The following is a 15,163-nucleotide window of genomic DNA, read 5'->3' on the forward strand; positions in this document are numbered from 1 at the left end:
CGATGATGACGACGATGATGATAGCAAAAATTAAAAGGACAGTTGCGGAGCCATTGGAGATAGCAACTACCATCAACTTCCAATACGAGAAATATAATAACTATTGACACCCGAGTGGAAAATTGCATTGAAAATCAGGACAGTAACACTGTTGTTGATATTAGTTGTTCAACTTAATATTTCTATTTTAATTTTTTTTGTTTAAAATTTCAACAGATGGCCGGTATTGTAGCTTCAACATTGAGAAGGAAGGCTTTCCATAAAAGGTTTTTATTTTTACTTTAGAAATATTGCAGTGTATTGGAATGCATTTTTTTTCAACAACTCAACGTATTCAACCGCTAATACATGAACTTCAGGGCTCAAGACACAAAGTACCAGGCGATCGATCAAGGTCACACAAATGTCAGCCCCACTGATTCAAGGTCAAGTTCATCGAGTACACTGAACCGTTTCGAATGTCGGTCCAACGTCGGTAAAACCCCGAAGGGGGCCCAATTGTGTCACGTCGATTTTTGGCCCCGCTGTCTCAACTGCGCCCATCCGCTGATCGGCGTCAGCAACAAAACCAGCGTCACCAACAGCACCAACCCTACAGCCAACAGTAGTAACAAAAGCAGCCACAAAAGCCACCTGAGCAGTAACCACAACATCAGCAACAACTTAAACCCCGCGTTGTTGACTGTTCCGCAAGTTAGCAGCGGCAAGAGAAACAGCAGTGTGGCCGGCAAGAGTGGGACGAGCCACTTGCAGCAGCTCATTCAACAACAACATAAAGAAGAAAACATCAAACTCGCTCAATTTGAAAGCTTCGAGTTGGTAGCTGCTGTTGTGGCTGTTGTGATTGCTTCTGCTTCTGTTGTTGTTGTGGTTGTTTTTGGTGGTGGTGGTGGTTGTTGTGGTGATGGTTATCCTGATGATAGTGATGAAGAAGGAAACGGCGATGAACATAGAATCCATGATACATATAAGATTCTATAAAATCAGAAATATTGATAATACAAATAATCTCTGCAACAAAAAGAGCATAAAACAATGTACACGAACAGAAACACATAATCAATACAAACATAAAACAAACGAACGAACGAACGAACGAACGAACAAATAATGAAATAAAAATAGGCTGCAGATACACAAACAGACAATGTTATAATATAAAATCATATTTCACTCTTCATGACCATGCAAGAGATACTAAACAGAGAGATGCGTTCGTTTGTTCGTTCGTTTGTTTGTTCGTTTGTTTGTTTGTTTGTTCAATTATTTCATTATTCATACATTCACTATTCATTCATATGTTCCTTCATTTATTCGTTCATTCATTTTATGTCCATTTTTCGTTCAATCGCTTGTTCATTCATTTGTTCACTCATTGACTAGTTTGTTCAACCGCTACATGTTCATCCATTCGTTCACTTCATTTCTCTGTATGTTTGCTTTAATGAACATTTTTGTGAACAGTTTTCATGCTTTTGTGAACATTCGAGTTATTTTATTGATATTCGATATCACAATAATACAGAATATGGTAGTTTATATGAAAACTCTCTCTCTCTCTCTCTCCCTCTTCACTTTTTTCTTTTTTTATTTCTTTCTATCTCTCTTTCTTCATATACATATATACAGATATTTATATAATATATAATATATATATATATATATATATATATATATATATAAGTTGTAGCAGTATATATAAAAACATCTTTCTAAACACGTACGGATATTGTTGTTAGCGTATTTGAATGAGTGCACACATAATAGAATATTTTAATTTTAAAGTAATCTTTACCATCAGACGTTTGATCATGATCATCTTGTCATTTTTATCAGCGTGACGTTAGGGTTTTAATCATTTGAATCGTCATCATCATCAATATTTTCATCATCATCGCCATCGTCACCATCGTCATCATGAACACACACAACGTACCCTCTCTCGCTTATCATTATCTCCATCCTAATAAACATTTTCTCTTCTTAGCATTCAGGTCCTACACTATCTTATTCCTCCATCAGCGTTGTACTTGCCATAATTTTTTTCCCCACAAACTCTCTCCATCCCTCTTTCTTTCTCTCTCTTTTTTTTGCTCTTTTACTTACTCAAATTTTGATTTTATCACACTTCTTCTTTCTCTCTTTATATTTTTCTATGTATCTGTAAAGTACTTGTGTGTGTGTGTGTGTGTGTGTGTGTGTGTGTGTGTGTGTGTGTGTGGGACGTGATGTTTGATCTAGCGAGGTGATGTCACAAGCTCTAACAGCAGTAGTATTACTACTGTAATGTGTTCCATAATGTGATGTGACCATCTAATTGTTGTGATGCGTTCAATAGTTGATGTGGTGTCTGAGTTGGATTATGGTTAAACTTGCCCCTTAGCTTTCAAAACTAGAGAAAAAAACAGCCAAAAAATTTGTATTCCCAGCCAACAATAACCACCGCGTCCAATAATGAGAGAAAAATATAAGTGTCGATATTATTGTATAAATCTGCAAGGGTAAAATATACATAAAAGAAGACGCACATAAATACGCACGTACAAAGGCATACATACAACCCAGTACAATACGCATACACACACGCCTACACGCATGCACACAAACATACACGCATACACACACTCGTGCGTACGTGCAATTATTTCTCGAAAAGAATATGCGCATACTAACTGCTTGATTAGAAAACTCGCCATTGTGAAGGAATCCAACAAATGCATGCAGATATATAAAAACCACACCCAAGCGAAATTTAATATACATTTAAAAACACACACACACACACACCCACACACACACACACGCACGCACACGCACGCACGCACACGCAAACACACACACGCACACACGCGCGAAGAGGATGTTGTGGCATGAATTTACGCAAACTCGATACGTTTGTGCAAATATAATAAAGTGTGCGAACGTTTCTGTGTTTCGACGCATGTCTACTTTTATATTAGTCAGTCAGTGTTTGTATGTCTGTTTTTGTATGCATGTATGTTTGTATGTGCGTGTGTGTATGTGCGTGTGTGTGTGTGTATGTGTGTGTGTATGTGCGTGTGTAGATGCGCGCGTGTGTGCGTGTATATATAACCACAGCGTACACAACATATACGTACACTGATAGATTAAGTGTACAACAACTTTTTCAGAAATTATACATAATACCGTGGCACCTGATTACGATAACAACAACTTTACAAATACAAAAAGACATCTTGACGCAAAACAACAGCACAACAGCAACACCAACTCAAACACAACAACAAATAACAGAAATCCAACAACAACACAACAACAACACAGTAACGCAACAACAAAATGACAACACAAGTTTTATGGTTGTTTTGTGTGCTTGTTGATCCAACCCTGCAGCTATAAAGAGCAAACTGAGATGAATATAAAATCGGATGAAGGGTAACAGAAAGCGACACAAAATCACTTGCACATACCTTCTTAAAAACTTTTTTTTTATTTTATACTATAAATAAATTTATTTTTTTAATAATTAATAATTTTTTATAATTTTTTAAATACGAATTAATAATTATAAAAATTAATTCGCCAGTACATTAGTCCCGAAAGCGAACGCCTGGTTGCAGTCGAACCCAAACATTCGCCTCATCAAGTGCGAGACCATCGAGAAGAAGGTGTCGTCACTGGATGACGTCATGACCGATCACGTGATGTTCGTCCCCAAAAAACGATATGCCATTTATCTGAAAGGCCTTAGGTAGGTTGATTGTTTGGTTGGTCGGTCGGTCGGTCGGTTGGTTGGTTGGTGGTTGGTAGGTTAGTTGGTTGGTCGGTCGGACGGTCGGTCGGTCGGTTGGTTGGTTGGTTGGTGGTTGGTTGGTCGGTAAGTTGATTGGTTGGTTGGTTGTGGTTGGTTATGGTTGGTTGGTTGGTTAGTCGGTTGGTTGATTAATTGATTGATAAACTGATTGGTTGTTCGGTGGTGAATGAATGAATGAATGTGTACAATCAGACGCTAACAAATATTTGAGGAGGAAAAAATGAATATGCATATAAGTATCTCTGCTTTGATTGAAACATCTGCAACAACAGCCACAACCACAGCCATATAAATACATCAACAACAAAACCAACAACGAAGAAAGATTTTAAATAACGCTCCTTTGTTAACACAAATCACAATCCAATCTCTTCATACATTTTGTCGTTATAATTTAAAAACCAAGCATAGCAACTGTTGTAAATGTTCATTCATCATTTGCTGCCAACAGTTTTATGCATATTTTTCTTCTGCAAACTGTGACACATGAAGCCATCATTTGTGGGTTCCTAAAAGCCAAAGATTAATAAAAGACGAAACAGACCAAAAATTGGCGTTAAATAAATGCTAATATTGATTATGATGCAAATAATACCGTTGCGAAAACTTGAAAAGATACGCTAAAAATTACTTGAAAAAAAGGGATGAAAAAACATGAGATAAAGAGACAGAAAAAGAGAGAAAGAAAAAGAGAGAAAGAAAAAGAGAGAGAGAAAGAGAGAGAGAGAGAGAGAGAGAAAGAAAGAAAGAGAAAAAGATAAAATGATACACAAACAAAGGAAATAAAGTAAAAAATGAATGACAAGTGACTCCAAAAAACTAAAAGAACACAAACTTGAAGGAAGAAATCAAGAAAGACAAGGGAGATAAAATGATAAGAGAGAGAGAGAGAGAGAGAGAGAGAGAAAGGAAGAAAGAAAGAAAAAGAGAGATAGGGTAAAGTTCTGGAAGACATCAGTTTAAATTAGACATTTCAAATTAAACCATTCCATGTAAAAACTTCTGCAGCGTCTTTTTTTATTTTGTTTGGTTTATGCATTTTCTGCTTTCGTTTTAATTTCAATTTTCGAAAAAAAATTTTGGCGAACATACTTTTTAAAACTTTCTAAATTTCTGGGAAAAAAATATTCTATGAAATTATTCTTTTGAAAAAATAGTTGAAAGGAGAACGACTGAACATGAGAAAATAAAACACGGAGCAACAGTAATCATACAATTTTTCAGCCATTTTTATTATTTTGACGAAGTGTCTTTGATAAAACAATTTCAAAACAATTTTTCCATCCATTTGACATCTGATGATACTTCTCAAAAAGATGACGACGACGACGATGTTGTGATAATGTTCTTGTCAAGCCGCAAGCAATGATAGAAATAATAATAGTAGTATTAAATAGTAGTGATAACATTAATAATAAAAATAATAAGAACAATGACAAAGATGACAATGACGTCAAGCATGATAATGTTTATGATAATTGCGTAGCTGATAAGAGAGGAGGGTGAATGTGATTTTATGCGGGAATCTAGTACGTAGTGTTAGGTAGTATTGATCTGTACAACGCATGTGCGCACGTGCCTACTTAAATGTGTGTATGTGTGTGTGTGCTTATGTATGTGTGTATGTATGTATGTATGTAGAAACTCGAACATAACAAGCGATCAGCGAGAGTCTTCAGAGGAAGAGTTTCCGTCAAGGATTGTTTCGGCCCATTAACTTCCTGCTCGACACTCTCGAAAAACAGAGCCACATCCAGAGATCAGTTGGATGTCTCTTGCTGAACGAACAATTTGCCTCGCTTTGAAATCACAATCTTTTAGACTGAAAAATTGTGCAGGCGTTCCAGACAGTGCACATAAAAACGTATCCCGATGTGAGTTATACCGACGAGCCAAGTACCACGCTAAGCCGAATCTGGGAGTGTTGAGCAATCGGAAGCCTTACGAGCACAGCACACAAGCTCGTCTCTTAACTATTTAAACTTGCATTTTATTTTCTTCCTACATAAACATATCTATCATATCTATGTTTTTTATACAACTTGATCGTCTTTTACCTGCCAAACCCAAATCCTTCAAAAAGCTGTACACTGAACAATAAACAACACCTCTTGCACCGACCTCTACTGCTTACAATAAACACCTTAACCCGCGTTGTTTCATCTCACTAACAAGCTCTTCACACTTGGCTCCTGTATCCTTTATGAACGATGGGTTGTTCCTCATACTCTCCAAATCTGCCATGACCTTTCAAAAATACTTTTTCATCATGCCAGTTTGAAAGACGTTGATGAAAAACGCGTGTAATTGTATGGATGTGTGTGGATGTTTGTGTGGATGTGTGTGTGTGTGTGTATGTGTGTTAGTGAGTATTTTTATAGCTGCAAGAAACTTTGTGTTATTGGAAAGATAAATTACTTGAGACAACAATGAATGGGCAATACATAGACTTAATGAGATTTGCTTTTAAATTTTTTAAGTAAAAAATTTTAACGAGCAGAATGCAATTAATAAACTTTCTTTTTTTTTTATTTCCACAGACTCTGGTACATACACACGCAACCACCACAGCAACAGCAACCACTAAACACCACAACCACATCAGCATCGATCGCAGCTTCAGCAACGCCAAACAGACGATACAACTCGACTACCACAACCACCTCAACGACAACGACGACTACCGGCATACTGAAACAGCACTCAACGACAACAGCGTCAACTGCGACAACTTCAGCAGCTCAGCAACAGCAGCCACAGCATCATCATCAGCATCAACAATTGCATCTACCACCAACGGAAATTGGATATATGAACGTAATACCCAGGTTCTTCCATTTGCACGTTTTTGTTTATTTGCCTATTTTACACGTTCCCAGTTTACGTGGGTTTCTATTTTTAGTTATAATAGTTATATTATAATAATAATTATAATATAATTATAATAATTATGATAAACAGTTATAATATTTGCTGTATGATTATACTTTGGTATCTTGTAATAATTTTTACCTAACCACAAACACAAAACCCCAACAACAACGTCATATTAGCGTCATCATAATTATCAACATCAAAACACCACACACAAACACACACACGCACACACACGCACGCACGCACACCACAACAACACACACACACGCACGCACGCACACCACAACAACACACACACCACAACACACAACAACACACACACAAATAGATGTTTAGACTTCACAGGAAAGTACCCCACCTACGAGAACCTTCCAGAAACTTACTCAGCCATCAATGCCTACCTTTCAAACAATCCCCTCGAAGGTCAGTCTTTGTCGCAAACCACTAGCAGGTAACCAGTGGCGGGTCTAAGAGGACAAAAAGTCCAGTGCCCCTCCTTTTTGTGGGCAGTATTTGTAATAAAAATCAGTACAACTCATTGTTTCAATAGAAAAACCACCGTTTTAGATCAAAAATTGACGAGAAATAAACATGAAAAACAAAAACGTCGGCAACACCTCCACAAATGTTGGCCTCCCATCCGTCAAAATTTTGCCACCCCCATCAATATTTAACTTACGAGATCCGCTACTTTAAATAACTCATAAACTACTCGAAATAAATTGTAGTTTTTCTGGTAAGGTGGTTGTCTCATGTGTCACAGTCATTTGGTTCAAATACAAACGGAATCTTTACTCATTATTACTATCACCGAAGGTAGTAATTATGACGTGTGTAATATGTCAGTAGGTAACAAGTAAATTGTAATTAGGTTGAAAACAAACAAAAAGTCAAAAACATTGGAGCATTAGCTCCTAAATTATTTGTTTAAAAAAAACATCAAAACTAATGACGCGTGGTATCGAAAGATCGTAACATGTCGAAACAGCGTTGTGAGTCGTTTCGAAGGTCATTTAAATACCATTTCAAGGTCGTTTTCGAGTTCGTTCGTGACGTCATTTTAGTTAATTTAAGGGGTAATATTGTATGGCGAGAAATGCGTGTAATGTTATGGGTCAGTGGTGTAGTCGGGTGGTTTACACACACACACATACATACAGACACACACACACACACAACACACACACGATCCTGTTGAATGTTATTTTAGTACTGTTTAATAGCTGGTTCATTGGTTGTATGCACGTAGTGATGACGATGGCGATGATGAGAATGATGGTGATGGCGTTTGTGATAATAACGATGATATTAAAACGATGACAAAATATGGTGAAAATTGAGAAGATGACTATGAATGTGATAGTGACATTAACGCAAGAATATTGATGGTGACGATGATGGTGACGATGATGGTGACGATGATGATGACGTCAACAATTGTGATGAAACAGTGATGGCGATGATAAAAGATAAACAATGATGATAGCCAGAAGAGATGAAAATATTTTCTTTAGAACAGATAGATACAAAGGATTTAGCGCATGAAAAGAGCCGCTGAAATGCTCATAAATATCATACACCATCACAATCACACCACAACTCCATCACCATCATCCTCTTCATCACCACCACCACCACCATCACCGTCATCATTATGACGTCACAACACCACCATTATGACGTCACAGGCAAAATCATCACCATAGAAACGGTGGGACTAAAACTACCGCGCAAACAATGGTCGACGCATGACATTAAACCGGACCAGACATGCTTTCAGGATGAATACATCCGGCATACACTGTACATCACCAGGATATATTTCTGCTACGGACCGCCGGAAGTTGAATTGATAGGTCGGAATAATATTATGGAATAATAATTATAATTATTATATTTATTATATTATTTATAGTATTAATTATTATTATTTTTTTGGTGTTGCTTTTCGTTGTTGTTGTAGTAACTGTTACAAATGTAACTGTTGCTTGGCAAGATGGTGTAGTGGTTAAAGATGTCTAGTGATTTGTTGTCTGGAGTGTTCGACTGCAAACAGATCCCAGTTTATATCATACATGATGTTCGTGATGAATTGGTTTGAACGAATTTGATTATTCATCTCTCTATCTCTCTCTCTATCTCTCTCTCTTTCTCTCTCTCTCTTTCTCTCTCTCACTCTCTTTCTCTATTTTTTATTATTAGTATTGCGTTTGATATTATTATTTCATAAGTTTTGTTGAGATGTAGCTGATTGAATGTGCTGTAGAATATGTAGATGATATGCTCAATTCAAGGATGTATTCATACAACTCCCAATTTTATTCAACCATATCTGTGTTTAAATAACTATTATTATTATTAGTATTGTTATTTATTTTTTATCATTGTTTTTTACAATTATTACTATTGATATAAGTCTTTCGTCAAATTCAACAAAAATCTTCGCAAGAACCAGCAGTCATTAATCATCAATCATTATTACTATTTTCATTGTAATTTTTCAACATTATCTCATCCAATGAACTGCTGCACATGTTGGGTTTGAGCATGCATGCAACAACGAGCACGTCTATGTGTGTGTGTGTGTGTGTGTGTGTGTGTGTGTGTGTGTGTGTGTGTGTGTGTGTGTGTGTGTGTGTATGTGTAGATGGACGTTTGTATGTGGGTATGTATGTACTCTACATGTATGTACTCTTATAAAACGTTTTTATTAAATGAACTTAATGGCATCACACCCACACACACGCACGCGCACGCACGCACATCGCCATCAAAGTCATCACCACCATCTTCATCGTCTTCCTCTTCCTCCTCTCTGAACATTTCAAATTACTTCGAACGCAATCTATCAACTGCCGAAAAAAAATGTCGGCTGCGAAGAAGCGGCAAAAAATAAATTTCTAAAAAAAAAACAAGACAAGAACGATTTTGAAGATTGCAAAAAATGTAATTTAATTTAAAAAATGGCGGGTAAAAATAATTTAATTTAAAAAATGGCGAGAAAAAAGTTTTCGAAAAACTTAGGAGTGCAGTTTCCGCCACTGCCGGTAGAAGATGATTGATGAATTTTGATATTGGACATGCGCGAGGAATCAATTTTAATAAGTGGAAAAACCCAATAACAATGTTATCATTATTGTTATTATCATTATCGTTTTTATTATTGTAGCTATAGTTTTTAATAATAATATAATAAAGATATTAATTATTGTTATTTTTGGCCAGCCTGATAGCAGTTTGTAAGAACTGATTCAAGATGTTTAGTATTAATAATATTTTATACTTAAATATTGGCAAAAAGTGTTTTTTTTTACGTTACGTTATGTTAATATTATGTTAATGTTACGTTAACTTTATGTTAATATTATGTTAATGATATGTAAATATTGTGTTAATGTCGTTGTAATGTTATGTTTTGCCTTGTTAATGCGTGGTTGATGTAGGCTACTTCGCGATGTTTATTCTCGACAGAAAAAAAAATGATAAAATGATAAATAAAAGTCTGGAAAATTATTTATAAAACACAGCGAAAATGTTTTCGAAGTTTAGTTTTTGGGAATATTTATAGGGTATAAATAACTTTCAATGGAAGAAAATTACATTCACAATTTAGAATATTTTTTAAAATAACACTCCCTCTAGAAGATAATTTGGGATTTAAAAACGGGAGTGCATGAAATAAGCAGTAGTTGGTAGTGGAATATTATTGCCAAAAATAAACATTCTAAATAAAACTTAAATTAAATGTTAATAATTCACGCCTAAATTGATCGTAATAAATACACCCACGTATACACACGCACACACACACGCAGACACACACGCACGCACACGTACACACGCAGACACGCACGCACACACACACACACACGCCTACTCATACACTCATGCCAAACATATTTCTAAATAAAAGTTCAAAAAAATGAGTGTATTCTCTTTTTAGGAGCATACTTATTTTTCGATATTTTTTCTTCACGTTGTCCATGTTTGTGTCTGTCTGTTAATGGTGAATACTTCTCTTTTTTTTCCTTAACCCTTACATTTTTTTCTGCTCTCTTTTTTTCTCTTTCACTTTCTCTCATTTTCTCTCTCTTCTCTTTCTCTCTCTCTCTCTCTCTCTCTCTCTCTCTCTCTTCTCTCTCTTGCTATCTCTATCTCTCATCTTAGATGACAAAATTTCCTCAAGACGTATTGATCTTTGTACAAGAAGAGTTTTTTGTTGATGGTGATAGTTGTGGTGATGCTAATGACGATGACGACGACGATGATGGTAGTCGTGATGATGATGATGGTGGTGATGACGATGGTGATGTGATGATGAGGATGATGTGACGATGTCGCCTAACAACGGTGATGACAAAAATTTGGATGATGATGATGACAGTAATGAAAACAATTTACGATGAAGATGATGTTAAAACATGTTAACGATATTATTATAGATCAAAATAGAATTTGAAATTTGCTTCTGCCTGCAGGACAGAAGTTTCAACGACAAATTATGCCAAAAGATGAAATTAAGCTAAACTCTTTTTTCTATATCTTTGTCAATTAACTTTTTATCATCATTATTATAATATTTATTATTAACATCATTATCATTAATACTTTTTTTGAAAAATTTTCCATCATAATTTCCACCAATAGGAGCTCAGGATTTCCTGCCTGATTTCGAAAACGCCATTCATTGGAGGAGCTTGTACAAAAATAGACCAAAGTATTCTGTGATTGGTTCAGCTCTGAGCAAGGCCAGGGATTGGATTCAGAGCGTGAGGGTGTGTACAATAGCTTGCGTAATATGAATAGATTATATTAATCTTCAAGTTACTCTGATCCCTTCAAAATTTAGAGACTAAGAAATGAAAATAATTATTATGATATATAAAAATTATGATTATTTTATTAGCTGAGTTTTTATCATCATCATCATCATCAAAAGTGTCGTCGTCATCGTCAGCATCTGCAAAACAATAAACACGCAACCCATCCAAAGCCTAACATTCCATTCATAATCTTCGAGTCAACCGTGTTAATCTGCATAACTATTTTCAATTTCCTTCTTTTGTTATCATATCTAGTGATATCATCAACGCTTGTATCATTTTTTGTATCATGATTACGTTCACCATATTCTGTGATATCATTGTCGTTTTTGGTACATAATCAACATTTGTATCATTTTTATTTATATCATAATTACCATCATCATCACCATCACCACCATCATTTTCATCTTCTTCAGCATCATCGTCGTCGTCATTTTCTTGTTCATCTTCGCCATCTTCATCATCGTCACCACCATCTTCTTCTTCTTCATCATCTTCTTCATCCTCTTCTTCATTATCTTCATTCATTGTCAACATCAGAACATAGCTATCACTAACGTACAGACCTTAGAAGCAGCGTACAAACATAGACCAGGTTTGTTGATTGTTGTTGTTAATAATAATAATAATAAATAATATTATTATTATTATTATTTATATTAATAAATTATTATTATCACCACAACTAACAGCACCATCATGACTATCATCGTCATTATTTCGTTTTCAAAACCAGGAGTGCTATTGTCCCGTAGTCATAACAACATATTGACACCGTGAGAAATGTTTCACACATACATACACACATACATACATACATACACACATACATGCATACATACATACATAAAAAGAACAAACATACAACACACACATACAGTCATACATTCACACACACGCGCTTAAACAAACATACTTGCACGTACTTTCACACATAAACACGTTACTGCATACACACGTTCATACATTCATTACATAAAATGGTCTACACATGCAAACACACGCAAACACATACATACAAACACATATACACATAAACAAACATACAAACAACAAACATACACATGCACACGTTCACATCCGCAGATACCGTCATAAATATAGAAAAATCCATTAACGCATATATATCAATCAATTAGCAGATGACGTCACTGATGAAATCGTTTGATGTTAAGTCTATTAATAACCTCAATGCTGACTACAAAGATGATAATGACGGTTGTGATGATGATGATGACGAAGATGGTGATGATGACGACGGCGACGATAAGATGACGATACGATGACGATAAGGATTATGATGAAAGCTACTGAGTGATAAAGATGACGATAATGGTAATGATGCTAATGACGACCGCGATGAAAGCTGCTGCTAGTGGTGCGGCTGCTGCTGCTGCTATTTATGATGATGATGATAATTAGTAATGTGACTAGCTGACTTTCTTGGAGGGAATTAAGTCTGGATACGTTCGTGCCTGTTGGAATGAAACAACAGGTGACTGTTGAGTCTCTGCCCACGTGATGATGACGACGACGACGATGACGATGTTAATTATTATTATCATTATTATTATCATTATTATCATTATTATTATCATTATCATTATTATTATTATCATTATCCTTATTATTATCATTATTATCATTATTATTATCATTATTATCATTATCATCATTATTATTATTATCATTATTATGAGAAAAAATGATAAAAATAATTAATGAAAAGTACGATGAAACTGAATGCTATTTCTGTTTTTATTATTATTACTAAAATTTGTATTATTCTTTCTACAGTTTTATTTTCTCCTTCCTAGTGTTATCATTATCTTATTTTTACAAAAAAAAAAACTAATACTAAATGAGTAATCAAAACAGGCGAAAGATGCAATAAAATCGTAATAAAAATAGTAGTCCTTGCTTAAGGAAGGCTGTAGTAGAAGTTAGCGTCGTTGGTTAGTAGCAATGGTAAGATTGTTTTAATCACATTATGATAATCAAGCATATCTTCATCGCTATAATCATCATCTTAGTGATTATTATTATCACCGATATCATTCTCATCGCCATCATCATTGTCCTTGTTACTACTTTCATGACGGCGATGATGATGATGATGATGAAGAAGAGGAAGATGAGGATGACGATGATGAAGAAGAGGAAGATGAGGATGACGATGATGATGAAAATGACGATGATGGTGTTAGTGATGATGAATAGCGAGTCTAGAAAATAGGAACTGTTACGTAAGCGCGAGTGAGTGCTACATATGTACCAGTCATTTATACCTATGTGATTTTAAAAAAAGAAAAAAAATTGACAGTTATGACAATGACGAAGATAATGATAAAGATGATGATGAAGATGATGACAAAGATGATGACGAAGATGACGCCTTCTTGTTCATGAGCATCGTAGTAATACAAGATAATGAAGTTGACACAACGTAATTACCCAATAATCTTATCATAATTATTTTTATCATTGTAATTATGTTTCACGATGATATATAAATAATCATTAATAATAATCTCTTATATTTTTCTCTCCTTACTGTTATTATTATTTTATTATTAATAATATTATTGTTCTTATTATAATATTATATTATAATATAATATTATATTATAATATAATATTATAAATTTATCAACGCTCACACATACACACACAAACACACTTAAACACAAACACACTTAAACACAAACACACTTAAACACAAACACACACAATATTAACGCTCACACACGCATATAAACACACAGACACACACAATACCAAATAACAACGCTCTCCCACACACACACACACACACACACACACACACACACACACAACACACACACACAACACACAATCACACAGACAGACACATACGTACACACAAAAAATATATGCACACACATAAATACTCAGACAAACCATCAGACATACACACACAAACAATCAAACATAAATATACATGCCCCACATACACGCACCCACGCACACGCAAATGTACGTAAAGTTTAAATATGTAAGCATATGATGGTCTTATGACTTTAATGTAGAATTGATGGCTGTGCATTTTTCCATTGCAGTGAGCATTTCTCTCTGGCGAGAGGCTTGTTATAATGCTTCTTTTATGTTTATGTGTGTCTTGTCTATGTACTCTTGGCATTATGTATGTATGTGTTGTATGTTTGTATGTGTTTTGTATGTGTGTATGTTGTATTTTTTGTATTTGTTTTTTTATTTTGTGTTTGTATATTTTGTATGCTTGAATACTGAAGTGTTTATAAGATGTGAGTCTGTTTTTGTTGTTCATTTTGTTTCAATATGTTTGTTTGTCTGTGTAAGCTTGTAAGCTTACGTATGCGCATGTATATGTGCCGATGTTGAAATGTACGTGAAAATGTGTATGTGTGTATGCGCGTATGTGCGTGCGTACGTGTGTGTTGGTGTTGGTGTTTGTTGGTTTGTTTGCGCTATAAAGAATGCACGTTGCTACAAGATGTTGTGTCTGCCCAATGTTCTCCATCTATCATGTTCTCTCCGCGCTTGTTCACACGTCGGTTTGTGTTCGTTTGTTTGTATGTGAAGTTGTGTTCATTCATGTTTGTTTATTTGTTGTGTATGTCTATCTATTTTGCCGTACTGACTATTTCCAAATAAATAAAACAAA

General features: G+C 35.1%; 2 protein-coding genes across 2 annotated transcripts; both read left to right on the top strand.

Moving 5' to 3' along the window:
- Window positions 1-216: 216 nt before the first annotated feature.
- HELRODRAFT_169693 (hypothetical protein) lies at window positions 217-1,855 on the top strand (the record flags this gene model as incomplete). The annotated part of the gene is made up of 3 exons (XM_009015516.1): window positions 217-266; window positions 360-693; window positions 1,802-1,855. The coding sequence occupies 3 exons, from the start codon at window positions 217-219 to the stop codon at window positions 1,853-1,855; spliced, it is 438 nt and encodes a 145-aa protein (XP_009013764.1).
- A 1,466-nt stretch (window positions 1,856-3,321) lies between these two features.
- On the top strand, window positions 3,322-13,949 carry HELRODRAFT_169694 (hypothetical protein; the record flags this gene model as incomplete). The annotated part of the gene is made up of 10 exons (XM_009015517.1): window positions 3,322-3,341; window positions 3,569-3,733; window positions 5,618-5,760; window positions 6,402-6,624; window positions 7,002-7,096; window positions 8,362-8,529; window positions 11,321-11,448; window positions 12,040-12,094; window positions 12,236-12,275; window positions 13,808-13,949. The coding sequence occupies 10 exons, from the start codon at window positions 3,322-3,324 to the stop codon at window positions 13,947-13,949; spliced, it is 1,179 nt and encodes a 392-aa protein (XP_009013765.1).
- Window positions 13,950-15,163: the final 1,214 nt, after the last annotated feature.

Source organism: Helobdella robusta (assembly GCF_000326865.2).
Source record: "Helobdella robusta unplaced genomic scaffold HELROscaffold_16, whole genome shotgun sequence".
In the NCBI taxonomy this organism is placed as follows: domain Eukaryota; kingdom Metazoa; phylum Annelida; class Clitellata; order Rhynchobdellida; family Glossiphoniidae; genus Helobdella; species Helobdella robusta.